Source organism: Syngnathus scovelli, chromosome 12 (assembly GCF_024217435.2).
Source record: "Syngnathus scovelli strain Florida chromosome 12, RoL_Ssco_1.2, whole genome shotgun sequence".
Taxonomy (NCBI): Eukaryota; Metazoa; Chordata; class Actinopteri; order Syngnathiformes; family Syngnathidae; genus Syngnathus; species Syngnathus scovelli.
Window position 1 is genome coordinate 9286942 of NC_090858.1, and position 27203 is coordinate 9314144.

The window sequence follows — 27203 nt, forward strand, 5'->3', positions numbered from 1 at the left end:
TATCTAATGCCAACACAGAGGCTATCATTCATGCTGAATGAAAGCTTATGTGACATTTGTATATATTTTGGAATGTCATATTGATGTGATTTATGTAGGCACGTCATATAAAGGATCATTTTCACACTTGTATAATCTTATCTTTGTAGTTTGTACAAGATCGTGATTATACATGTCAAAAAATAAATCAAAAACTCAACGACACTTCTTTAGAAGGAAAATGTGTTTTAATACAAAAGAGAATAACATTTTCAAATCCATATCTTGATCGAGAATATAAAAAGACCTTTCTTAAATTCGAGCTGACACGTTTTACACAGATTGGCTGATATTAAAAGTTGTGGCAGGTGAGGCTTTACAAACCTTCACTTGTTACAAAGAACAAAAAAACCCTAACACATTTTACACTTACAAAATAAAGCAGCTTGCCAATATTTGGCTGTCTTGCAGCTGAACGTGGGTGGTACCCTCCAAGTCTGGACCCTTTTTCACGTCTCACGCAACACATACTCGTATTAAGTCTACACAGCTGTCTGCACTCCTCGCATGTTAGCCATGTCCCAAGTGAGGTACCTCAATATGATACATTTGTAGTCGCATTGATTCCGATGGCCGAATACCTTTGCCAATGTACATAACTTATCTCTGGCTCGTATTTTCACTTTCCGTTACAGGATGAGACCATATTAGACAAGTCAGCATTTAATACATTTGTGACAGTGTCATCAATCTATATTAAATGTCATTAAATTACGCAGGAGTATGTATGGCCTTATTCATCAATGCATTTCCAAATTTCCGTGTACACAATCACCTTTTGTTGATCAAACGATACTCAGTGTGCTGACTTAACTTCTGTGGTCTAAACTTCTTCTGTGTGAATTTGTGAGGTTTTGACACAGTGAAGTGAAGAGGTCAAGAGTCCCCTTAACCATCCGGCTCAAAGTCATCTTCAATTAGGAGGTCAGAACAGGAGGATTATTTCCGTCGTGAGAACTTCAAACCCAGAGCGTCTCCCACCTCGTCCATGTGGTGAAGCACCTGAGGACAAAGCAAAGGCTTCATAGCTGTGTGCGTGCGCGCACTTGTGTTTAAACAAGACTGTTCGGACGTGCGTACCTCATCCAGCATGTCTCTGGTGTGGGCTGCAGACATACAGAAGCGAGCGCGGGCTTCGGTTAGCGGCGTAGCGGGGAAGCCGACCACGACCACGGCAATTTTCCTCGCAAGCATTTCTCGAGCAAAAGCTCTGGTTAGTGACAGAGAAATAAAAAGATCAATTGATTACGTGCCAATAAATGAAAATTCACAATTTTGACTTGGCTGCGAATCGGCTGCGTGCTATCTAGTGCCTTTCGAGTTCCATTTTAATTTGGGTCTTGGTCTCTCAAAAGAAACCTGTCTTGTCGTGTGACAACGCAGTAACTCCATCTCAGGGATTGTAATGTTCACGCATGTCAACGTGCACTGGAAGACACATTATAGTATACCTGAGTGGGCTCTGCATAATAGCTACCTGATGTTTTCTCTTCAGTACTCAGATACGAGTCAACTCAAACAGTCCACTCGAGTGATTCATGGAAACTTTTAAATGTGGGCCGTGGCAGCCGTTCAAATCGTTTCAACATGAAACGCGCTGATGTGGCTGAAAATTACTTGTGACAACAAACAACACTGCGTTTAATGCTTTAAAATGGGACTGCGCACAGTTCATCTGACAAGAAGCGTAGCGCAGCCAGACCAGAGGCCTGCGTATACAACTGGAGCATCCTTACACCACTTTGCCTGGCATGTAAAGCAGGACGGGGACCACAGGGGAGTCATCGTTGCCGTAGATGATGAAGCCCAATTTCTTCACCTTGGCTCGGAAGTATCTGGTGTTCCGAGCCAATTGCCGGATGCGTCTGATACCTGCGTATGAACCATGGAAGAATCAGCTCACCCTACTTAGAACGTGCATTGCAGAAAATGAGTGTATGGAAGGAGTCTAATGGCCACATTTAGGATTATTCAGCCTTGGCGAAGGTCTGAACTTTGGTTCTTTCGGTGTGAATACGTGTTCCTCATGCCTTCCACTAGCAGGGAAACAGTCATCTGTCAGTAGTAACTAATGAGTTCTTATCTTACGATGTGAGGCCTGCACCTCCATCTGGGCCTGTGCAGCCTCCTCCTATGAAGTTGCTGATTACAACTCAGCTGCAGCAGCAGCAGATGGTTCAGTTTTGGCCACAGACAGGCATGCTGTGCCTGCACGCACGTTGCCAGATTGAGTCCTTGCAGATTGCGACGCATTTTATACAAAATGCACACGTTTGATGCCAAAGTGTAGTTCAGGTATCGCGAGCAAATCAAACATGCCCGGGGTGCCGCTCCCTCCCTTCCACCACCCGTGTTCCGTAACAAGCTAGTTTGCAACGTGGCTGGCCCAGCTGTGTCTTTGAGCATGGTTTTGTTTACCTCCGATTACCTGGGAGCGATTGGAAGGGATGGAAGAAAGCATTTGGAACTTTCCTTATCTTAAATGGGGGAAAACACAAAACATGCCGGCATCAGCCCAGAAGCACAGGCCACATTTTGTAGATTGTTCCTCTTTTGCACAAGGGAGAAGGAAGGGTGGAAAATGGAGGGCAAGGGGGTCAAAAACCCGATGCCAGACACAGCTATTGTACGAAGAGGGGTCAGACTCCAAAGGAGGTTCTCTTTGTCTGAGTTTCTGAGCTCTTGCGACCAGTTTGCTTTCAAGTGTGAAATTCTACGTTCAAGAGAAAAAAGGAGGACGGCAGAGGGAGAGAGAAAAAGAACGATCAAACTAATGTGGTGTACGTGCAAAGACAAATGAAGACTTTATTAGTGGCGTCATTGTTTGTGAACGAGTGTTTGCTTGAAGACAAGTCTCTGCGATTATTTCTTTTGGCTACATTAGATACAAGGCCTGTTTGGTTGACAGCCAGACACTCCAACATGATTGCATATTCCAGAGTCCAGTCCATCATATTGATTAAAGCACTGCAGAACTTTAGATACACTTTCAATGACCTGAAGGATGCTGGTGACCTTTTCACTTGGTGTTGGTATTCAGGGGTGCAAATTGGACTGTGCTAGGATAGTTCTTCTACTGGTCTTGACAACACAGTGTGGAAGGGGCGCTGGTTCTTTGGTGGTACTGCAACTAATGACTACTTCCCTGCCCTCTTGTCTGATGCCATTAAAGCAGAAACTATTCAGAGGTCTTTGGTTCCTTAAAACACACATGAAAATGATTTCCTCTATGTGAGGGTCACGTGTGCTGGGGTACTGCACGCCCTCCACCCTTCCCTCCTTTCTACCACTGCAGACCCCTGTAATTGCTTCCATATTTTCAGATCGAGCAGCTGTTTGTCTTCCCCTGCGGGTCTGGACTTACTCCTAATGCTAACATTGGTACAATCCTCCGGATTTAGATTGCTTTTGTTTCCATAAAAATTATGCGCAGGTGTAAAGATTTACATAGAGATGAGCGGATAGTATTTGTCAAATCCAAGTCAGTACTTACCCTCTGTGCTGCCATCTTGTCCGGTGATGCACTTCATGGCTCGTATGACCTGCTCAGCGATAGGAGGAGACATGCCTGAGGTGTACATGGCACTATGGGACCGGCTACGAAGGTAGTCAACCAGCTCCTGAAATGAAAGTCCGGCAACATGTTCATCACTGAAAGAAATAATGTGCAGTCTAGGGTCTGAAACTTGACGCAGATAGTAAAATTCTACAAGTAATTAACACCCACCTAAAAACTATAGGTGCCTCAACATGGCTGCAAAGCACTACTTTAGTCTAAAAGAAGTTCCTAAACTCACTTTAACAAGTTCCTTGTCAGCAGTTATAATCCACCTATATAAGGTTTATTATTGCCTATAGGTGCCACAAGATGGAGACAAAACACTTTTGTCTAATGGAAGCTACTCAACTCACTTTTTAGTTCCTTGGTACCAAGATGCCCAAAAATTGCCTAAAATTTAAATTTAAAATTTAAGTTCATGATGGTGGCAAAGCACTACTTTTGCCAAAATTAATCTCATCATCTCATTTCAGCTCCTTGCCACAAGATGCCACAACAAGATCATCACAAAAACAATTTGGTAAGTTACTAACAACGAATATTAGACTCTATGGGGTTCACTATATTTAAAATATGCACTTTACCCTAAATTCGTCTGGTTAAGATAGTGGAAGAAATGCACTTCTGAGCAAAATCCACTAGAGGAAGCCCAAGTTCACTCTCCACCTGAAAATCAATCTGCAGAATGGCTCTCTGTCACCGTAATGACCTACATCAGTGAGCTTTGGAACACCTTCCATTCTGTCCTCTCCGAGAGCCAGAGTGGAACACCGAAATGGAATAGCCCCCATCATACTCATTATTCTCACATGTCAGCGGGAAATGACTTGTGCCGTTGGTTTCAAAGATGTGAGAAGCAGGATTGCTGCAAATCTATCTGATGGTGTGTCCTCAGAGAGTGGAAAGCGCTCCCAGGTTGGAGCAGACTAAAAGCTATGGTGGAATGTGTGGCGGCCAACGGGTGCCGGGTGATGACACATTTCTGGTGATGATGCCTGGCCACCGCTTCTACTCTCGCCATCTGTCCTCGCTGGGCGGCGGCTGCGGCTTCCTTGCGCACATGTGAGGGGAAGGGATTTGAGGGGAAATGCTCAAACGCAGGATACAAATCCCCGACCGACGTTACATCTGTTTTGTTTTAAGACTGGGATTTTTACCGCAGGATTTTGGTGTGACCAAGATCACCAATAAGGCCAACATGTCAGAGAGAGAACATCCATCCTACGTCTGGGGTGTGGAGTGACAGCTTAAGAGAGTCTCCTTCAGCCGCAGACACAAACACAATTACTAATGTTGCAGTGTGCATCCACAAAAGGAGGAGCGGTGCAAAAACAAAATAACTTAAAAGCAGCCTAACCATTGGCATTTCCACATTTTCTACCCTCATCAAATACGCCTCCTTCCCGGAAGCCATATGATGTTTTTTTTGGTCAACCCAGAAATTCACCAACAAACAAATACCTACATATCGAGAAGTTCTATCTCGCTCGATTCATCCTGGACTTTATTGCAGCCAGCTGCCAAGCACAGTGTTGGTACTTCAAACATGATCATGCCTGTTAAAAGTGCGTTGTTAAATCTGGAGCACGGTTCCGAGGCTGCCACAAGAAGGGGCTGGCCATCTGCCAGCTGTACCTTCTTATTATGGGTGAGCCAACATAAGGAAAGGACAGGAAGGGTTCCGTTCCCAATGCCTAATTCAAACAACATGTTGACTTCCTCTACGGCATTCTAATCAAGTGCCACAAAACCTGTGTGGTTATGTACTAAAGTGTACTTCTTAATGGAGTAAATGGAAATTACAAAAACCTGAGCAACATTTGTTGGACGTATGTGAGCCTTGAGTGAGTAGTGCCAAGGTATGAATAGTTAATCAAGAACAGATTGTCAAAAGAACTCAACATTTAGAAACCACGAACTCAATAATACAATTTGTGGATGTCAATATAGAAAGGGAATTTCTGCAAAGATCAAACTTTTGTTTTGAGGTCTGCTGATTTGTTCCTATTGTCATTTCCTTCCTGTTTTGGGCCAATCAGTTTCTTCCTTGAACTCACCTGTATCTCATTCAGTCATTTTTGCCCGTGTGCTTTCAGTTCCCCTGTGTCTGAGTACATGCCAGTTTTCAGATTTTTAATTTAATCACCATCTCAGGGCTCCCATTATGGTTGTTAGATTTTCTTTTAGTTTGGCCTCTAGTGCTAAAGAATATGGCCCAACCTTGACTATATTCTACAGCCACCATTCCCATTTCCACATCTCCATGATGATAGCTTCAAGGTAGGTCTCAAGTTAAATTTAAAGTTTTCTACTAGTATGATGGTTGTTGTGTCATAGAGCTATCCATTATCGTTGTAGTAATATATTATTTCCCACGTTTTATTGGAAATATTATCAGCCTTGTTTCTTTTCCAAATTGATTACATGAATTATAAACCTCTGGGGGAAATTAATATTACATTCTGATGTTTATTTTGCTTGTACAGCTGAGTCACAGTTTCTTACTTGAAAGTAGTCAGGAAGCAGACAACTAGTTTCAATTCATTTTTGTCCACAAGTCGAAACTTTGAATACCATTCAGTAAGAAATTTGTTCCTTAAGTGGGGCTTGTAAGACTTGTATAATATTACAGTATGTAACGAACAATCTCAAGAAAAAGTGAGTCACAGCCACCCTGAAGACTTGACTAACATTCAAGCTGCTTATAGCCAATGTCATTTCTTTTCAACAACTGCCATAAACATGACTATTGAATAGGATGTTGAAAAGTAAAAAGCCATGTATGTATTGCAGCCTATTTTTTGATATTGTTAATATTGAACGGGTCTGTGGTTTCCTTGCAAAAGAACCACAAACGTGAATGAATGTGCAGAAAATGTACACTCACCTTTTTTCCTGCAATATAGCCTCCAGCAGCCCCAAAGCTCTTGGTGAAGGTGCCCATCATCACGTCCACATCTGCTGGGTTCACCCCAAACAGCTCTGTCACGCCCCTCCCTCCTGGCCCCACTGCACCGATGCTGTGGGCTTCATCCAGGTACAGACATGCTTTATATTTCTTCTTCAGTGCAATCAGTTCGGGCAGTCGTACCACTGAGCCCTCCATGCTGATGGGGGATAATGAAAAAAAAAAGTTTGATGCAATGATAGTTTATACATACTTTTGTAACAATGCTGCAACATCAAGGGAACATGCACGAAACCGACTCCTGAATAAATTACAAAACCTGTTTATGTGCGTGCAGTAAGTATTATAATTCAAAGGGGCTAAGCAGCTCATGCAAAAGGCAAAGGAAAAAAGAGCCATGAATCAAAGGAGCTCCGAGTTTGGCCTAATCAACCTTTGCAGCTCTATTTAGCCTTGATTTGGAGCTAATGAGCAGATGGAGTGCCTGAGACACACTGTTCTTTTCAACTCGCTACTGAAATTGACACACAGTTAAGACCACCTGGAAGCCTTTACTTAGTAAGCTATACCAACTGCTGTCTGAGAGACAATTGTACAGTGTGAGTCTGCGTGGCGTAATCGGAACTGACCTATAGATGCCTTCCACCATAATCAGGATTTTCCTCCAGGGCCTGTGGGTTCGAGGTTGCCCTGAGCAGATTGAGTCTCTTAACTGCTTCTCTAAATGGACCATGTCTTCCACATAAAATGCACAGAACAGATTTTACAATACAGAAAGTTAACTGGTTCTGACCAACATTGTTCATACTCTCATCAAATTGTACACGACTAATAAATTTTTAGAACTTGAACATTATATGAATTGAATAACATATTTCATAAGGAAATATCTATATTGGTTTGATATTGTAAAAATCACACAACCCATCATATCACGATGGTGACCCTTTGAATGTATTAAGCAACCAGCAGATGGCAGTATTCAACAACTGTATTTACTTTAATGCCAGCTCATCACACCTAATAATTCATCACAGACCATTAGCAGCATTACTTTCGAGGAAATTGATGCTTTTCTGATATTTTTGCTTCCTGGAAGAGAAGATTACTACGATTAATTTTACCAATGTCACCACACTTTGGAATCAGTTAAACTTGTCATGGAAAAGAAAAGACAGTAAATTAGTATTGATTTGAGATAAACCACAGCCTCATGTGTCACACTGAACAGGCATTCTTCCAGGCATGTGCATCAATTGTCCCGTCGTTTCTCTTGGCCTGCTGAAATGCTACTGAACTTTAGACATTAGCTGAGTGACAATGTCAACATATACAGTATACATGACACTGCACAGACTAGTTTGTCAACTTTTTGTATAGGGCGCTTATGCTTACAATACAACCCAAGTAATATTGTTGAATGTTAATTATTAATCTCGGGTGTGGCACAGTGGGCTCTTTGTAAATATAGGCCTTGCTTTAATAAGAGTTCTCCAGCAGTTGAGTGCAGGAGGTTCAAAGGCAGCGAGAGGTCATTTGTTCAGGTGCCTCCGGGCTCTTTGCCTTGTGAGAGCTGCTTGGAAATACCTATAACTGACTTGCCTTGTACCTGTCAGTATCCATTTAATACTAGTGGATCGTCTCGTTTGTCCTGCCTACTGAAAGCGCGGCCGGTGTTCCCTATCTGAGTATGGCGACTGATGTATCTTTCATGTTTAATACATCTTTATGGCCTTTATTGAAAAAAGAAAACGTTTAACGACACGGGCTTTGACAATCTAATAGCAGGGTGAATTGCAGCAAGATTGACGTTTTCATTTAAATAGGTATTCAGCTTTTCCGCTGATGGGTAAACACGGTCGTGGCTGTAAAGTGAAGCCTTTCGTAAAAGCCTTCACAATTGCTGATCCAAACATAGAATGTTAAGTAGGTCTTTCCTGAGGCAAATCCATATAGTTTGGAATTAATAGATGTTAATGAATAGAGTAGATATTGTGTCTACTCTATACAGGGCTCGGGCACCTTTCTCGGATCAAGGAAACGCATCTTTTAAGCACTTTTTTTTTACCATCGATTTTCAAGTCTTTCCTGCACTGATTAATCACGTGCTTTTATAACCCTTGCATAATCAAAAAGAATTTACTTAGTTACAAAAGGATTTGTTGCACGTGATGCGTCAAAATGGAATCCAGTCAAACTATGTTCATGGGAGTCATTCACACATGCATCTTATCAAACAGCCATTCCAGCTGTTACTCACCATTGTGTTTGAACACCTTGATGGTTGCTCCTGACAATCGAGCCCCTAAGATGAGAGAAGTGTGGTTGAGCTCATCACTCAGGATCAAACAGCCCTTGGAAAAAAAGAACAGTTTGAAACCCAATTATTTCTGACGACGAAGAGTAAATCACAAAATCCAAATTGCTGCAGAGGCGCGCGCAGTCAGCTTTTTCTATGAACTCAGTGGTTATCAATTTTTTTTTTTTTTTCCCAAAATCACACTGAATTATTGTACATTTGGCACCCCGTTGATGAAATAAGTTCTGTTAAATGAACGGTAGAAAATGGCTACTTGAGAAAAGGCATGTTTATCATTTAGTAAAGACACTTTATGGACAACCTGTTTTAGCGTGCAAATTGACAGAATATACCACGAAGCCTTCTCTGCCTATTTATCATACACAACACTGACACACTAATAAGCATTTGACATCATACTGTATATTGAAATTCATTCCTGTTGAGGGTATGCTGACACCATCTCACTGACAGAAACCCTCCCTTGGGCTTCGGATCCAACTGGCGCAGTCCCTGGACTAACAGCTGCTGTCACTCTAACGCAAGGCCTGCCCTGTCTTGGCATCGCATCGTAGGTCAGAGTTGGCAACGTGTTTGACCCTCCCTGCCCCCGCAGGGTTACAGTGGGGGTTGCAACCTCTTGAGCTGCATAAATGCTGCCACACTTTCATCAGTTCAACAGTCCCCTTCGTCCTGTCCGATCCAATCAGATATCCATGCCGTACGTTGCCCCTGGTAACCCGTACTGTCTGTGTATGAGCTTGACTGGTGCGCCGACAGGCAAGTTGCATGGTTAATAATACCCTTGAGAGGTGCTCTTAACAAAAACGTGCCCCTCCTTGTCAGTGTATCTCAAGACAACTATGTATACCCCGAGCCTCAATCTCCCGGCGACTGTTATGTTTAATTATGACTATTTTAATTAATGGGGTGAGTCGGATTTGTTCCGAGCTGAGTAAAGTTGACTGTTATTTATTAATTTAGGCCATATGCAAGAGCGCAGCAAGAGCTTGGCTAAGTACACGAGTAGCTTTTTTTGTTGCAGTATTCAGTATCTCAGTTGGATTTTCTTTTATCGTGTGGCATTTATACCTTGCCAACAAGTGCAGGAATGTTCATGGAGTTTGTGGCAAAACCCATCCCAAACACCATGGTGGACTCCACTCCAAGGAAACGGGCCAATTGATCTTCAAGCTCTATGTGAATATCCAAGGTACCTAAAGGACAGAAATTGTACGGATTAATCAAACATAACATCATTCTTACTGCAATCAACCCATCTTTTTAATTTCTATACTGCTCATCCTGTTCAGTTGATAACCTGGAGAGCGATTCTGATAAGCAAGTAGGAAATGATCTCATCAGTACACTACCATGGACCTTTTGCAAACATCAATTTTATTAAAAGAAAAAGATGGTTTAATTAAAGCTGAACTTTAACTGCACTTTACGAGCTTTGCAAAAACTTTTCTTCATATAAGCAATATTACAAAGTGGTGTAGCAGCACATTTTTAAAGCCAATATAAAGTATGGACCTAAAAAAACATAACATGACAACGCAGCTGTGTCCTTACGGTGATTTTCATTACGTTCAAATCCATAGAGCATTGTGCCCAGTCACATTGATTTATGGGTTTCATCAACAGGGCTGAAAGCCCGAGTGCACCATTTTTCATCAATGCTGCACGTTGTCTTCACAATCTTGATAATGCTCTTCATGATCAAAACTGAGCCTTAATATCTCGGTAAAGGCAGAGTGGCTGAACCCGCCGAATTAGATCTCATTAGATGTGTTTGTGTAGCAAATAGACTATTTTATGCTGTTACAACAGGTCGCATTCAGAACAGTGAAGTGGAGAAAAATATCAGTCTATTAGTTGTTTATTTCTGTCCTTCATTCAAGCATGTGAATGAGGTTGTCACATACGGATGAGGAGTCCCAAAGAAGAGTTAATGATTTGCGTCTAAAACCCTGACTCACAGTATGCCATAAAAGAACTGCCGTTGTTATGGTAGCACGTTTTGGTCACGTTGATAAAATGTGCTCTTTGATTATACTGACAGACTTCTTTATAGTCCGCCTTTCATCTGAATGCATCTATCAATACCTAAGTGATGATTGCGAGATAAGTCAAACCATGAGTTAGTCATCAACTCCATAAATGTTTAACATGTTTGTCTTTTTCAAACATTAGGCTTGCTAACAGTTGCAAAATACACACTGTATGTCAGAAAAGTTCCAGGACTACACTTGGGGTCCTAACTACAGTTATTTCCTTAGATGCAAACCCCCAACGCACTTTCCCAGCCTTCTCCGACACACCTTGGTGACTGTTGTCACAGCCAACTTGATGTTGCTCAGGTCTTCACAATGGGTCATGTGATGACCCCTGTCACTTAGGGAAGAGAGGGCGGGGGATCACCAGGAACTAGTGTTTTGCAACGCTAGTCCTAAACCTTGTTTGTTATGTATTTATCTTTATCTTTATATGCTACCTGTCGTGTAGCTTCAAATTGAAAAGCATATAAGGAAGTCAAAAGATAGTTAACAGCAAGTATTTGTCAGAAATTCCTGCAGTCTCAGGTGTTTCTGGCGGCCTCTTGGCAGCTTCCCTGGCCAGTTTTCTTATCTTTTCATCAAGTTAGGAGGGACCTTGTCACTTTGGTCTCTGTATTTTCCTTCCTTGATGATGACCGTCTTCACTGTGCTAATCATTTTCCTGTTTCCATCCATATTTTGATTTTGTGATAACAGTACAGCACATTTTGGGACAACAATAGTCACAATTTAAAACAAAAATAAGACGCAGGAACAATCATTTGAGCCATACTACCTTGCCTTACCTTGTGACTATCTACCACATACTTTGAGTTATGACAAGATCCCCAAAAATGTTGGTGAAATTCCGTTGAAAGATATGACATGCCAAGAAACTGTCATCCTACTGATACACGACAGTATTTAGAAATGGATGCTTACTAAGGTCTCGTGAGAAATAGTTATTTCTTTCACTTTCAGTCTTGAGAGCATAAAAAAGTGAAAGTTATGGAAAACATATTTGAGCATTTTAAAACAGATAAAAAAAATACATTGCATAAATCATAAGCACTATGTATTTGCTTGTTCTTATCGCATATTTCACACTAGAAAAAAAAAATCATGGCAAAACAGTAACAATTTAAGTATTGTTTGCTTATATTGTCACAGTAAATTACAAAAGGCCAATTATACTCTTAGGCAAATGTTTTATTTATAGAGCACGCAGCGATGTCATCTCACCGTCATAAAGTAAACGGCTAACACAAGGTGAGTGACATTGAAGTTTTCTAAAACTTTCCAGAAATGCGACCTGTTTGACGAGTTCCATGTTTACATTTCAGCTGCAGGCTGAAAGGATGGTCATGCAGGCACAGATTTCATCACAATAACACTTGAATCCAAAAAGGCCTACAACCCAGAACTCAAAGCCACTGTCACGTCATCAGAAACAAGATTTTCAGAAAACCCCATGCTATTCAAAATTCATCTGAAGCCCAATATGCCTCCCTTTGATCCAACACTTCACACATGTGCTCTTTTTGCATCCCGCCTCATGTCCATCGTGCTTCATAACATTATAAGATGTAATTTCCCCATCGCATTGGACGAACTTATAATGATCTCAGCTTGTGCCCGAGCGGTACATAATTTAACAAAGGGTGAATAATTCATACAACATTGCAGCTACTGAAAGATAATTAAACTTGCAGACAGTATAAATCACCAGAAAGATAATAAATGATGGCATATGTGATGAGGGAAATGGAGTTTCATATCTCGTTTGCGACTGGGCATATTCATGCTCTGTCAGTGATGTAAAGCAGATGCACGCTGATGTCTTCTGAAACCGTGTGAGACACTGCCATCTGGATTAATGGCTTTGCTCAAACTAGCTCAAGAAGACAAGAGGTGTGCTCACTTTCATAATTTTTCTATTCCCCACCCCCCCAAAGTGACGCTGGCCACGTGCTTACCTGTTTCCTGCCGTGTGCTACAAACGCCGAGCCCGTACTGGCGTGCTTTGTCTGCCACCGTTTCAAGGTAATCGGGATTGTTCTCTGCAAAGCCGAGGTAGTTGTAGGAGCCCATGTTGATGACGTTGTATATTGTCCGGCCAGTTAATCTGCAAGCAATTAAGCATTAGGGGATCCATTAGTATTTTTGTTGTTTCCCCAACACATACAACGCTTCCATTACACTGCATTAAAAGCACATAAATGTCCAATTACAAAGAAGTTTACAATATAAACTCATTACTTCTGATCTGATTTATTCATGAGATGCGCAATAACAAATGTTTATTAAAGGAGGAACACGAATCAAATCACTTTACAACTCAATTTAGTATTAAAACTGGAGATTGAGACTTTAACTTCAAACACAAAAGTGAATAAATGTGAGTCACGAGTTCAAGTACACAAAGTTAATTCAGGTTAAGTGTACAATCTACCTGTGTATTCAACTTCATTTATAATCATAATAAAGTTCAGTCCAACTAAAATGATAATTTCTTTACATATCCACATTTTAATTAAAGATTCCTGCCCCATTTCAGAATCAGACTTTGAACTTCTCATTGAAACCTGTTAATCCACGATTACCCCCAATTCTGTGACTGATAATGTCATATCCTCTCCTCATGCTACTGCTCATTTTAAGATTTCAGAATCAGACTTCGAACTTCTCATTGAAACCTGTTAATCCACGATTACCCCCAATTCTGTGACTGATAATGTCATATCCTCTCCTCATGCTACTGCTCATTTTAAGATTTTCTTGAGCTGTTAGAATGAGCAGAACCATCTCAAGTGTGAGATACCGTATGGAGCTATTCATACAGCACATTCACAACAAATCATATCATAACAATGCATTCAGAACTAAAAGTACAATATATAACGAAATAAACTAGTTGCGAACTGAAGCAGATAGGAACATAATTACAATGCTGTTCATCAAACTAGTGGTAAATGACTCTTTCATTCACAAAAAGTTGCACCAAGTCAGTAAAATTGAGCAAGGGCATACCATTTTTGCTCTGGGAAACCTCAAGTATTGCGACAAAAACTGCAACTGCACTCACAAAAATATATGCGCTCGCTTCCCACAAAGGTGGAACCATAAATTTGTCCAAAATATCTTTCGCTTAAGATGTGCATCTTTAGTGCATAGTGTAAAGTGCCTTTGTAGCTGATAAATCACATTCACTTCTTATTTTATTGCTCTATGTCCTTGCTGAGGTCTGTGGGAAAACCTTCAAATGGCTTTTACTGAAATTCAGGCTGAAAGATTGGGCAAGTTTGTCAAAGCTGTCAGTACCGAAATGTCCAGTTGTAGTCATCAGAAACTCTCTCCATCAGGTCAAAGACGGGTCCTGGCAGGCTGCATAGCGGCCGGTTCCAATTGTCTCGTACTCTCATATACAGGTTTCGAGTGTAGAAGTTTTCAAAGTCTTGATAAAGTGGTACAAAATCCTGCAAGTAGAAAGCGTCATATTCATATTATATATAGTATATATTTAAGTTATTGAAAAATTGTGAGTCATACTTTTGAGTTTTTGCCAACTTTTTTGGCCAGACCGACACTGCATTTCAGTTATGTTCAAGATTTTGTCCTCAGACTATTTTCACTTCTCTGTCTTGCCAAAGTTCCTGCTTCTGTATATATTTCACTTTCATACACCAGTTGATGTATGTTCACATCGAGATAACTTATATGGAATTTTAAGCTTCAATTCTTATGTTACGTCTCTGGCAGTACAGCAGCAGTGTGGATGGCAGTTTTATGTCTTCTCTAACATGTTAAGCACAGAAGCAATGATATCTAGGCTCCTCTGAGATTTAATTAGGTCTCCCAACAGATTCTTCCAGTGGTGTGCTGTACGTCTCACCCCTAGCAACATTCGTGTCAAGATGTACTGTCCATACACGAAGGAGAAAGCGTTAAAGAGTAAACATTTAACCTAATTGGGGCAACACACAATGTGTTGAGACTCAAGGCACGCACAGGCTGTGGCACCAACTGTGCATCGTTGTGGTCCACACGATGTGTGGATGCAGGCAATATGCTGATAAGTGAAATGACGGCAAGGTACCTTCTGTTCCACTCGTTCCTGTGCAAGATTGCGCTTCTCTAAGCCCACAGCTCTGAGGAAGTCTCTGAAGTAGCCAAAGAGGGTGACGATGCCAAAGCCCAGGTATGTCATGACAGCCACGTGCATAGGCGCCTTTTCAAAGCCTTCCTGTCTGTGTTGGCCATAGGTGACTTCTGGATCCCGAGCATGTTTCTATACAAGACACCACAGATGAGCACTTGCATATTGTGATCTAGAAACGAGAGGCCAATACCATAGAACACTGGGTTTTTTTTTCGCCGGGTGAGCGCAGGTATAACGGGATGAGCATGGGCACATTTTCAGAGGACTCTAGTTTGTGGTTCCTGGTGGAAGCAATCAGCTACGAGCCTTTTTATACAACAAGAAGCCCACATAAGTTAAACAAGGGGCAGTAATGGAATTTGTGAAACGTGATTGTGAGCACAGACTAAGCAGTGCTAAATGCAATGACAAGAAAACATCAATATCATTACCATAATCCATTATGTGAATCTACATTTTTATACACCCTGCAAAAATATGTAAATCTAGACATCTTTCAAGGGGAATTTGTTTGGGGAGAATTGGGATGAAAATTCTTAGGGCCCACGACTGGCAGGATCTCTGCATTAGATAATGACACTCACGTGACACCTTTAAACTATCCCACTTTGGTTGCGGTGACTTTTAGCAATTATTCTAAGCATAATCAATATTTTTTGTGCAATAAAAAATATATATATTTTGTTAGATGACAAGTGAATATGGAAGCTTAACATTCATGAAGTACTGATTAATTGATGCATTCAGAATCACAATTGTAACTGTACAGTACATCACACATTTGGGGGAGGTTCCTAGTTAAAAAAACGGATTTGATCACTACTTTTCTAGCTACCCAACTTGCAAAAAATAAAACGTGAAATGACAGACCCCCCCCCCCAAAAAAAAAAACAAAAAAAAACAAAACAAAAAAACAGAAGCCGGCCAATAGGTGGACCAAAATCGGCGCAACCTCGTTGCAGAAGTGCTTCCTCATTTCCACAGCTCAGTTGTAAAGAAAACCTGCTTTGGTTTGCAGGCAAAGTAACAAGGGCGGGGTCTTTTACTTCACTTTAGGACAATCTAATTTACTTCAGAGCAAATACCTAACCCAATCGCGCAAGTTTGATTTGTTATTTTTTTAGAAGTTGCTTGTAGGTAGAAACGAATCGCTTGAAAATGAGCCGTGCGCTTCTTTAGCGTATAAACTTTTAACTGAGATTATAAAATAGATTTACGTGCGGAGGTCATACCTGTGTCGTGTGTGAAACCTCTTTGCGTTTCAGTCCGTTTTGATCCGAATGGGTCAACGTTTCCATGAGGGGCCGGTCGCACCATACTCCCCCCTGCACCATTGCGCTCGAGTGTGCCGGCTGTCAACTTTGTGCAGGTATCAAGGTGACTTGACTTCCTCTTTGTGCCGCGTCACGGTCATCCTCCCATTAGTTTGTTATTGCTGTCAGGGGGAAAAGCATGCCGTTGTTACGATTTGCAGTATTGTTACGCAGGGACTGCGTGGTGCTTTTTCTATGCAACCAAATTGGTTTGTCTTGCTGAATCAAGTCTGCACATGCACAGTATGAAAATGGGGTTAGTCCATTCACAAAAAGCAATGAGTGAGCATTGGAAGCAACCATGATAGACTTTACTTTTTCTGACTATTCTTTTGGAGGGCCATTAAGACTGTCAACCCAAATAAATGTATGAGGAACTCATATCATATGCAGTAAAAGCTACAAAACAAACTGACAAATAACTCGTTTTCAAATAAGACGAGTAAAAAAAAAAAGATATTAAAAGTGAAGACAATTTGCAATTCTAGTAATTTGTCTTCCCAGGCCACATAAAATGATGTGGCGGGCCGTATCTGGCCCCCAGGCCTTGAGTTTGACACTGAACATATGAGTTTAAAGTTACACCGTGGTTCGTTCATTCAAGCCTGGTGACATTGATTTGTCAGGCACAAACAGTAATCTAGTAATTTGTAGTCAATGGCATAGCTCATTTGTTAATGAATTATCAAATGACACCGATGCATGCACAGATACACACAATTCACAGGCGCTTTTTTACTGTCAGGTCAAAATAAAAGTTGGCTCTTTACCTTGTTTCCAGAGCTGGACTGGCAACCTGGCTTTTGGGGCAGCTGCTTATTTCAAATTGTCCATTTGGAGGCATACGAAAAGTGATTGTGAGGAACAAGTCTGGGCTTTAGTCGTGTGTGATCAGCACAGTCTATTATAATTGAATTCGTTACTTCATGACATATTTTTATGTATATGTACAGAACGTCCGGCTTGGTTAATAGAACTCAAAGAGATGTTTGGAGAAAGTAAGCGCTCTTAAACATAAGAGCTATAATGTCATGTATTATCATTTTCTTTGGACTGTGCACACTTGACTACATTAAGCTACAACTTTCAGCAAGGGAAATTTTGCTGTCTAATATATTTGAAATGGGGATTGTTTATTATTGGGGCTACAAGACTATCTTTCACAAATCAACATTTGCCACATTCTGTGTCTCCTTGCAAATTGTTTTCTTCATTCCAATCAAACTGCTTCTGAGACTGCGCTGGGCAATGTTAGGGATGCTCTGTGGCATGACGCATAAAATCTGCTGTCATTCGGATCAGGGCACTAGCTCCCTTGTTAGGGAGGGAGCTCGTGGGAGGTGGGGCGCAACTTGACACATGAATAAAGACTGTATAGGACCGCTGGTAGTTCAGGGGAATTTGCGATTAAAGAGGAAAAAACAGAATAAGAAGATACAGCGCTGTGAAACGTTTCTGTTGGGTGGATTCCAGCTGTTAGAGAGAGAATAAATGAAATGAGAAGAGGCCACCGCAGTCTTGGCACACTGCATTTAAGGGATCTAATGCTTCCCATTCTCCTACCTTCACTTGCTGTCTTGAATGTAGACGTTTTGCTTGTTCTTCTACCGGATTGCAAGAAATGTATTCTTTATTTCTCTGCCACTTCCACCGAAGCCGTGTGAAGCAGTGGCACCGACTTTGTTATCCAGATAGTAAAAGAATGGATAGGATCTTGACAAGTATAAAGAGGTGAAGTCATGTATTTCTTTATGAACAAAATGGAATCATAAAGTGTCACAGGCACAACAAGAAATCACCTTTCATCTCCCCCACCCCACCCCACCCCACCTTCAATTAATACTTTGTATCACATGGTAGTAATACTATGTAATGTATCTCTGCACCGATGTAAAAACACCACGAAAGAAAGCATACATATATGCAATATATCTTTGACAGTGTCAGTGAAAACATAAAAGAAAAGTATTCAGCCCATAGTCGAGACTTTTAACGGACCAAAAATACTGAAATTAAGTCTTATTGTTGGAAACCTGCCAGTTCTCTTCCTGAGCATTGCCGAGGTTTCCTCGAGCAAGGCTCAGAACCACAAAGATTGCTCAGGGACAGTTCCCTCATCTGATTAATTTTTTTCTAACCCTAACTTTGATTTTTTTTCCCCCCTATTCCGTGCACCCATTTCTGCTTGGTGCGTTACGTTAGCTTATAGATTTAAAAATAAAAACGGAATCTCCCCTCATGCATTGGATAAAATAAAATGAATACATTTATACCTTAATATATTTCGAGTAAGTTACTTACTGTGTTGTGCTCAACCCCCTAACCGCAAGTCAGACTGTATATTCGTCTGTAAACTAATGGCTTTCAAGAAGAAGAAGGAAATGCATCCCCAGCATGAGAAGTACCATTTAAAAAACATCTCACTTGATTTCCTCAGTGCAATAGAAGATTGGACTTAATTTCCCGGCATGAAATCTATCCTGGTTGTTATTGATTGATGTTTTAATTTTCACACAGGATTGTTTCATTACCCAAAGACCCAGTTTTCCTGCCTCGTGTAGTTACCATAAGACTAGTAAATGCACATGCCCTTTTTTAAGATGAGATGGGGAAATTAATTAAAAGTCACCACGAAAGAGATTACCCTGAATACAAATGAATGGTGAAGTCCACACACAGTGCTCAGTGGGGCGTCACAGTCAAATACCACTTTAATGTTAATGTCATGTAAAATTGGCTGCTGGCTAATTCTTGTTTAATGTTATTGTAACCATTAGTATTAATACCCGTTCCAGATAAATAATGCAGCATATTATGCATTTCATCACCTTTTGTAAGTATTAGTGTGCTGTTTGGGGAATTTGGCCACCCAGCGGCAGTATCTGGAACAGCACACCTCCCTCTTGGCACATTTTCCATGCATTTGACTAAGCCTTTGCGTGCACAAGCTGAAGCTTGCGGTATTTGCACACAGTATTCACAGCCTGACTTATGCTGGATTCTTATGTTTATAGGTGTCAAGCTGTGCTGTTGGAGACCAGTCGTAATGCAGAGCTATATTTAAACTTCCCCCGGGGTGCCATTAAATCACGTAATTTCTTCGTCAGGCCCGGCTGACCTCATTTTAATACTCTCATCATACAGCATTAAGGGAAATCACATCAAAAGAAGATTCAATTTTTGTATTTGTGCACATCTCACATTTACATGAAATCCTCTTTGCAGACATGCTGATCGCATAATCCTAAAAACACCGACAAGGCAAGTAAGACAAGGCTGCTTTTATTTGGATGGTAAAGTGGCAGCAATGGGATTTCATTTGTTGTGCTCTGCTGCTTCTGTTGTAAGCTGCAAGGAGGGACACCTTAAAATGATTTTAGCGTAATGCAAAGTCTGTTAAGACCACCCTGAGAATTGATGAAATGAGAAAACGTTGAAGCCTTGACAGCCTATTTTTTGGTCACAGAACTTTTTACTTGGCTAAACAGGATGTAAACATCTTATATTGTGTATGTGTGTATTCAGTGAGAAGGAACAGACTGAAACGTGTTGTTTGCAAGCCTTACGGCTGCTCCATTTGTAAACAAGCATTTGGATGGCTATGGTGTCCTGTGTGACTGCGGTAATCCCAATTTTGAGTGCTCACATCCGGAACACTGTCATGTCGGAAAGAAGCAGGGGAAAAAGACAGATTTTGCGACACATATTTATAGAGAGAGTGGGAGCAACTACTGAGATGACGGCTTGAAAGGTTATGGAGCAAGAGGGAGGGTCTGTCTGGCATTGTGGGAGAATGACACTGAGTTGTTGCGAGCCACAAACAGCGAGCTGGTGGAGAATAAAAAAATAAATAAAAGGGGAGCAATTGAAGATGGAGGATGTGCTTTACTGTTTGTGTTGACCTTAATTAAGTTCTGCAGCTCTTATTAAAATGACTCGCAGAAGCTGGAGGGGGCATGATGTTGGGTGCGCCTCGCTCTATTTTTGCTTTTCTCATATGCTCTTACCAGAATCATTCTGTCACTCTTCTTCAAATCTTCTTTTAAAAAGCATGAATTATATAAATTGAGGATTTTTATCACCACTGTCAGTCAAGGTGATTTTCTCGAATGAACTTTCAATAATGATGAGTGGAAAGGCTCAATTCCCTCTTGGGAGAATTATGTCACCAAGGAGACAAAAAACTTCCCTTCTGTGAAGTCAAATGTGCTCAAAAGTGCCTTTTCCGATGTTTCCAGCGCACCAACCACTTGTTCTCCTGACAAATCAATTGGCCTTCCGACACCGACTCTCTGCAAGGCTCGAGACTCCCAGTGAGGCACCCCCCCTAGCTGTAATTACCGTTTCCTATCTACTTGTATCCAGGATCCCGAGGAGCTCCACTGAGACCGCATATTATACCTCCACTCCAGCATGTCCTAAGTCAGTCATACAGGCAGTGGCTGGACATTCTCGTGTGAGACACTGCCTCCTGAACGTGAAGTCCTGCGGGGCAGTTGATGTATGGACCAACACGGGTTGATTTTAATGGATGGCCTCTCCTCCCTTCACCGGGCCAATCTCGAGTTACTGTCACACCAGGCAAGTGTGTCGAGGAGGATGGATGGCGGGCTGCCGTGTCCGGGATCGTGTAGGGAAAAAAATATTGTCTCGTGGATACAAGGCTGATGGGAATCACAGTGGCACATCCTGCAAAGCGGTGTGTTTATAGGGCCTGAGCTGTCAGCAGAAGGGATCCTGTATGTGAAGAAAGCCGTTAGTGACAACTGTGTTGCACCTTGGTGTGTGTGAAAAATATGTTATACATTATTTTATATTAAGTGAAGTTTGTGTGCATGCTGAGAGTAATTTGTCACTTTCTTCAGTTTGAACTATTGAATCAAAAATACAATTTAAAATGAAAATAGGATCTCGCGCTGTATAGAATAATTTGCCACACTGCAATTTAGTTTGTCACACCAAAAGGAGACGTTTGGCACAATCTGCATAAAATATAAATCACTGACAATGTATAGCCAAAGTCATTATACTCTGCCATTCACACGCAAAAGCAACATGCCAGGCTGTACAAAAAAAAAGCGTAACGGATCGTGCTTTGAGCTTGTTTGCCATGCCATCAAATTTGCATTAGTGCAGCAACTGAAATTGAAAGGAAAAAAAATCAACGTAGACAGACAGCTGGAGGGACTGTTTTTTTTTTTTTGGAGCACAGTTATTATAAGACTATCTCTCAGGCTCTGGTTATTGACAATGCTTAGCTCATTCTCAAAGGGTAATATCACGCCTACTGTACTCGCAAGTCACATTCAATATTTGTTATTCTTCCTACTTCTGCAGGAGTAGAATTTTAATAAGTTTTATTTTGGCATGCAAAGGTTTTGAGTGCTTGTCACTGTGCTGCAGGTTTTATCTTGGTTTGTGGGATGGCGTCAGCCTGGCAAATGTGGCTTTTATTTTCCAGAGATTGACAGAAAATGAAGTTGGTAGTTAAAAGTGCGAGTTTAGGGACTACTGAGTAATTATTAGTACTCTAGAAAGTACCTTATCTGCAAAACGAGCTCTGTGAGGCTACAGTAATGACCGACCAACAAAGTTCTGTGTTTTCCTGCAAAGCACAGATAGTCTTCTGTATATTTCATTGAACACGAGGCATGAAATAAAATTCTTTGCAGATTCTGCCTCAACGCCTCCAGCATACATCACTCACCAACTTAGAAAGTGTTCTGGAGTCGATAGAGGAAATTCACAGAAGGAGGAACTGGAAGCTAAAGTTTCATGTTCACCCGAGGAACTGAGTGAGGATCAATATGACAAATTTAGTGCAGTATTTCTCAATCGTCTGGGCTGTTTTTTTTTGTTTTGTTTTGATGAAAATAGAAATAGGGTTAACAAGTATGTTTATGTTTTCCTGAATACCTTCAATTCCCAGACAAATCATTGAAAGATCATCACATTCAGCCCTCATTGATCGATAACAGTATGACTCTGTCGGTCTGTTCACAGCTACAGTGGGGGGAAAAAATCACGCTACTGGGTGTTATTTTTCAAGCTGGAGCGCTAAAAGCGTTTCAATGTTTAATGTACCGTTTTGTGCTGACTTAAGGAATCGGAATCCTGCAGTGGAGCTGCTCATGCTATCAACCAAGGCTGCACACAGGGTGCTGATCACCAATATTGTGAAGAAATGCCGAAAAGAGCATTTTGAACATTAAACCAATGGAAACAATCCTCAAATTGATTTGTCCATTTGCAACCATTCCTGTAGATCAATGCTTCAAATAGTCATGATTGCTGTGATGGTGAATTAATGATGCAAGTCTGGTTTGAACAAAAACAAGACATGTTCATGATGTGACAATGGTGGCAACAGGCGAAGTGAGTCTGGTGGCTGGGGTTGCTTGTGGAGGCAGACATGCTCATTATTGGGTTATGATAAGGTGAGTGACTGATGGGCTTGTGTAAATGCTCCCCAGTTGCAAATGTTGAGGGGGATGGACACGAGGGTGAGTCGCTAATTGGGGCGAGATGTAAAAGTTCCTGTCACTCATCATCAGCTTTATTTAATGTGCTCCGAGACAAATGCAAGCTGAAGCATATAGCCTTGAGAATGACGAGACACTCAAGTAGTCAGCCTTATTCAAGTTGACATTTTAACACCAAATATTTTTCTGTGTGTTGTTTTCACCCTTCACTTGGTATACTACATGATGCTTGCAAATACTATCTTGTAAATGTATTTTATATTTTGTTTTAAAATACAGCATTGTAGAAGTACAGTATTGTGAAAAGCAATTGCTGCTCTGTGTGACTTCAATTGTTCAATTTTTCTTTTAAATTTTCAACCTCAAAGAAAAACAAAGCACAGATTTAGGTCATTTCATTATTCAACAATGTTAATTATAATAATTATAATCATACAGAAAAACAAGTAATCAGTAACATAACTAATTTATTCATCAATTAAGTAACTAAATTCCTTTTTCAAGGTTGTCTTCTGTTCTGTGAAGCGCTTTCTTACAGCGACTGTATTGTAATATGTTTATTTCATGATTGTAATGAGAATAAAAATAAAATGACTAATAATGAACCAGATTTTCAAATCTATCTATTTTTGTGTTGCAGGTTTATCTGTTTACTTTTATCTGTTACAATTGTCTAGAAAAGTTACTGATGCTATTATTTTAACGATTATAAAAGGATCCGACAGATTACCCCAAAACTATTTTCACTAAGTGTTTTATTTTTCGACATGTCTATTGATTTTTTTTTTCTTCTTTGCCAAATTGTGACTTAGAGCTGACACTAGACAAGAGTTGATGTAACCCTTCTCTGAATAGACTGACACCCAGTCAGAGATGACACATTGCCTTCCCGTCATTCTCATTCACACCTATGACGAATTACAGATTCCAATCAAGCTAATTATATTTTGAGGCTGGGGCAGCAGGGAGGGCAATGTAACCAGCTGAGTGGTGGATGTGTGGTGACATCAGTAACCGCTGGGCTACTTTCACAACGTGTTTATTCACTCTCAGACATAATTGTTTGTATGTCAATGTCTATTTAATTCATTGTGTAATGATATTCTAATTGTTTAACAAATGTATGTGGGAGACAGTTAAAGCAATTCAAATGTGGTTGCTGACATGCAATATCATCATGCATGTGAACAGTAACACAAAAAAAAAACAAGCACAATAACAACTTGCTTCAATTTCAGTAACCATCTAATGCTTCAAAACAAGCAATTAAAAGCTGCAGCCACTGAACAAACACTCAGAGCATACTCAATAGCTTGACAAATGTTTGTTGAGATTGTTTAATCAGTGATCTGCAGCCAGGGCGCAGTGGGATGGGAGAGTGCGCAGTGAGGGCTCAACGTGGGTGCTGCAGGAGTTTGGGAGGGGAATTTGTGAGACCTTGTAAGGGTTCCTTAATATTTTTGCTAAGAAGCCCCCAAGTGAGAGGTTATCAATGTTAAGGATGTATGAAATCCTTTGGTTCAAACATCTCTGAGCTGAGGTTAGCTTGTTCATTAAAAATGACAGAATGTCATGCCAGAATTTGTATGTTCTTGCTTTTCCAATTTCCAAGTTGTTAATTAAAATCGCAAGCTAACCGGCAATTGGGGTCTTGTATTGCTTGACATTTGATGATTGCAAGTTCTTGACTGTTTTCTCTCCAGCTAAATTGATATTGCAAATTCTTGACTGTTTTCACTCCAGATAAATTGATATTTCATTGAAGTCGCATATAATTTCATGGTTGTGTTCAGTTCTACCGAACGTTTAAAAAAAAAAACTCAATGTGCATTTAAATGGACCCTCTGTTTTACTGATACTATTGCAGTGTAATATGTTAATCAGTTCATACACGTTTGTCTTTCAATCAAACTAATTGTATTGTGTTGTATAATATTGTATCTTATGCAACCCCAGATGCTCTCCAAATATTTAGCTTCACAGCCAGACCTTCTCTCTGCCCACTGAGATAGATTCCTTTATTGTGAGCGTGGTCTCTTACTCATCATCCAGTATATAGATGGAAAGGTAGCAGCTATGCCTGCGAGGTAGTAGTGTGCAAGACTGAGAGGTTTATTGCTGAGACTTCAGGCTGGACTCACGAGGCCTCCTCGGTGTTAATTGAGATGTAATGTGATTTGTTTTGCCGGCCCTGCATGCAGCCACTCCCATTCCATTGAACCATACCCTGTGCGATTACTCTCACATGGCCTTTATGCCTGTATGACTTAAAGAGCCTTAACTAGAAAAGATGAAATGATTATGTTAATGCTCAATACAAAGTAAAAATGGCCATTTAAACTGTCTCTCTTTACACGCTGGCAATGCCACAGTGCACTTAGGACAATTGCTTGAAATAAAATATAAAAATGCACATTCTTAACCAAAGGAGGAATGTGTTGTAATATAATTTTCAGGTAATTGTTAATTTATGCTTTTTTTTCTGTGCTTTTATCATTTGGCGCAGTTATATAAATGCAGATAAGTCTGCATCATGGAAAATTTCTGTTTGTTTTGGCACGAAATTCCGCTTTGGTTTCCTCACGCTTAAACCATTTCTTATTGCTTGTGCAACAAAAAATGTAAAGTGCAACGGCCAACTCTTTAATGATCTAATGTTCACAAATATGAATAGTACACACTTATTGCATCTCAGAGGAGTTGGCAATATACATTGCTGGAATTTTCAATATGACTGAGAAAGAACCACATGTAGGTCCAAGGGTCTTACAATTTTTTATCACTATCCACCGTATGTTTATGAGCGGCCAAACTGACCATTCTTAAATGACCTTTCTGCATTAGTCCCACTACACTGCTGTTCATGAATATTTAATGTTAAAGCAGGCAGCTGATTTTGCAGCTTTACCAAAACAAACACACTTCAAGTGGTAGCTAAAAACAGGGAGAACACGAAAAGACCAGTGATGATTAAATTCTTCTCTGATCCACTGAGAAATAGAGAAAGAGTTAAATATGAACTAAAATAAACCTTAATAGTGACACTGATAGCGACTGTCTTGACTATAAATTGGTTACTTTAGTGAGCTATAAATAATTCTCCACAAAAGTTCCTCCATCCTACCATTTTTGCAGGTATACTGCTCACTTATCTTGTTCAGGGTATGAGGGATCGATAGTCTACGTATGCCAGCTAATTACTGCTGAAAGTTCGACTACAACGTGAACTTGTCAGGAGTAAAAAAACGTTAAAAAAAACGGCAAACACAGACATAAAGTCATTGAATCCGCGCAAGGAAACATCAGTTTCTCAGTATCAGCTTGAAAGTGAAGTCACAAACAACATCACATCAAAGTCTTTTAGTCTTCTGTTTGTAAGGTAAAAACAATCAGGCTCTCATACCTGTCTGCCAGCATTCCGCATCTCCGGCTTGATGAGGAGGCAGCACAAAGGCAATAAGTGTGTCACGATGAAGTGCGAGGGTGACACAGATGGAGAGAGCTTCGAGCTGCCTTCAGTAGACGCAAGGTGCCGGGAAACTGCGGCACCAGCAATGTGCTGATTTTTACTTAGTGGCGCCATGCGTAGTTCATACATAAAAAGTTAACATCTGAAAAAGGGAACAAGCACACAAGTTTAGACGAGTCAGCAGCATCAACTGGGCTGACAGGATGATGAGTGAATATAAATTGAGTTCAAACTTTTCACTTGCTTTTAAATCAGCACAAAATTATTACAGAAAATGTGTTTTAAGTATACCCATCCATATACATCCATTTTTTTTTTACATCACTTGGTCACAAAGGTATGGTTGAGATGGAGCAGATCCTGACTTTGGGCCGAAAGCACCTGGACTAGTAGGTTCTTTCAACAATAATTATTCAACAATACATTTTATTCAACCAGACAGACCCAATCTGACTGATTAGTTATTTAACTAATGATTATTCTGCCCATCCCACAAATGTGCCCACACAAAGATATCAGGATGAGTCAGAAAGTCCAATACAAATTTCTTGATTTCAAGTTTGACAATAACGCATCAACCGATATAAAAATGTAAATAACGTACTGTCTAAAAGGCTCAGCCACACCAACTTGAGGTGTGCCTTTAAATTTCCATTGGTTTTAGGTAGTGAGAGGCACTGAGGAGGAAAATGGAGCCTGTGCTGGGGCAGTGATGCAGAGAGCTGATCTCATTGATAATACATCAGCAGAGGAAATCCATCAGGACCGCATTCATTTAATGCATGAAGTAGACATTTATGCAGAAAAGTGAGTGTGGCTTCTTGCTCTGAGCCTGTGACGGGGCTAAGTGGGGACTGTCCTCGCCGGGGCGTCACCGCGTACAATTGCTCTGTTCTCCTCCAGCCCACAACCAGACAAAAGGATGAATCATTCATG

The 27203-nt window shown here is 40.7% G+C and overlaps 1 protein-coding gene and 2 long non-coding RNA genes across 5 annotated transcripts in view; 1 reads left to right on the plus strand and 2 right to left on the minus strand.

The window, feature by feature from the left end:
• Positions 1 to 205: 205 nt before the first annotated feature.
• On the minus strand, positions 206 to 18038 carry sptlc3 (serine palmitoyltransferase, long chain base subunit 3). The gene is made up of 13 exons (XM_049735449.1): positions 17880 to 18038; positions 16236 to 16438; positions 14941 to 15132; positions 14166 to 14320; positions 12821 to 12969; positions 9898 to 10022; positions 8767 to 8860; positions 7136 to 7241; positions 6486 to 6705; positions 3533 to 3659; positions 1776 to 1911; positions 1120 to 1249; positions 206 to 1041 (listed from the first exon to the last, which is right to left on the minus strand). The coding sequence occupies exons 2-13, from the start codon at positions 16335 to 16337 to the stop codon at positions 979 to 981; spliced, it is 1599 nt and encodes a 532-aa protein (XP_049591406.1). The 5' UTR covers positions 16338 to 16438; positions 17880 to 18038; the 3' UTR covers positions 206 to 978.
• Positions 6503 to 27203, plus strand: part of LOC137840788 (uncharacterized) — a 144811-nt gene continuing 124110 nt past the window's right edge. For all 3 annotated transcript variants that reach the window (XR_011087827.1, XR_011087825.1, XR_011087826.1), the window contains exon 1: positions 6503 to 6635. This is a non-coding gene — a long non-coding RNA (uncharacterized lncRNA). The remainder of the gene's footprint in view (positions 6636 to 27203) is intronic.
• Positions 19583 to 26413, minus strand: LOC125978273 (uncharacterized). The gene is made up of 2 exons (XR_007484974.2): positions 26202 to 26413; positions 19583 to 21053 (listed from the first exon to the last, which is right to left on the minus strand). It is a non-coding gene; the product is annotated as an uncharacterized lncRNA (long non-coding RNA).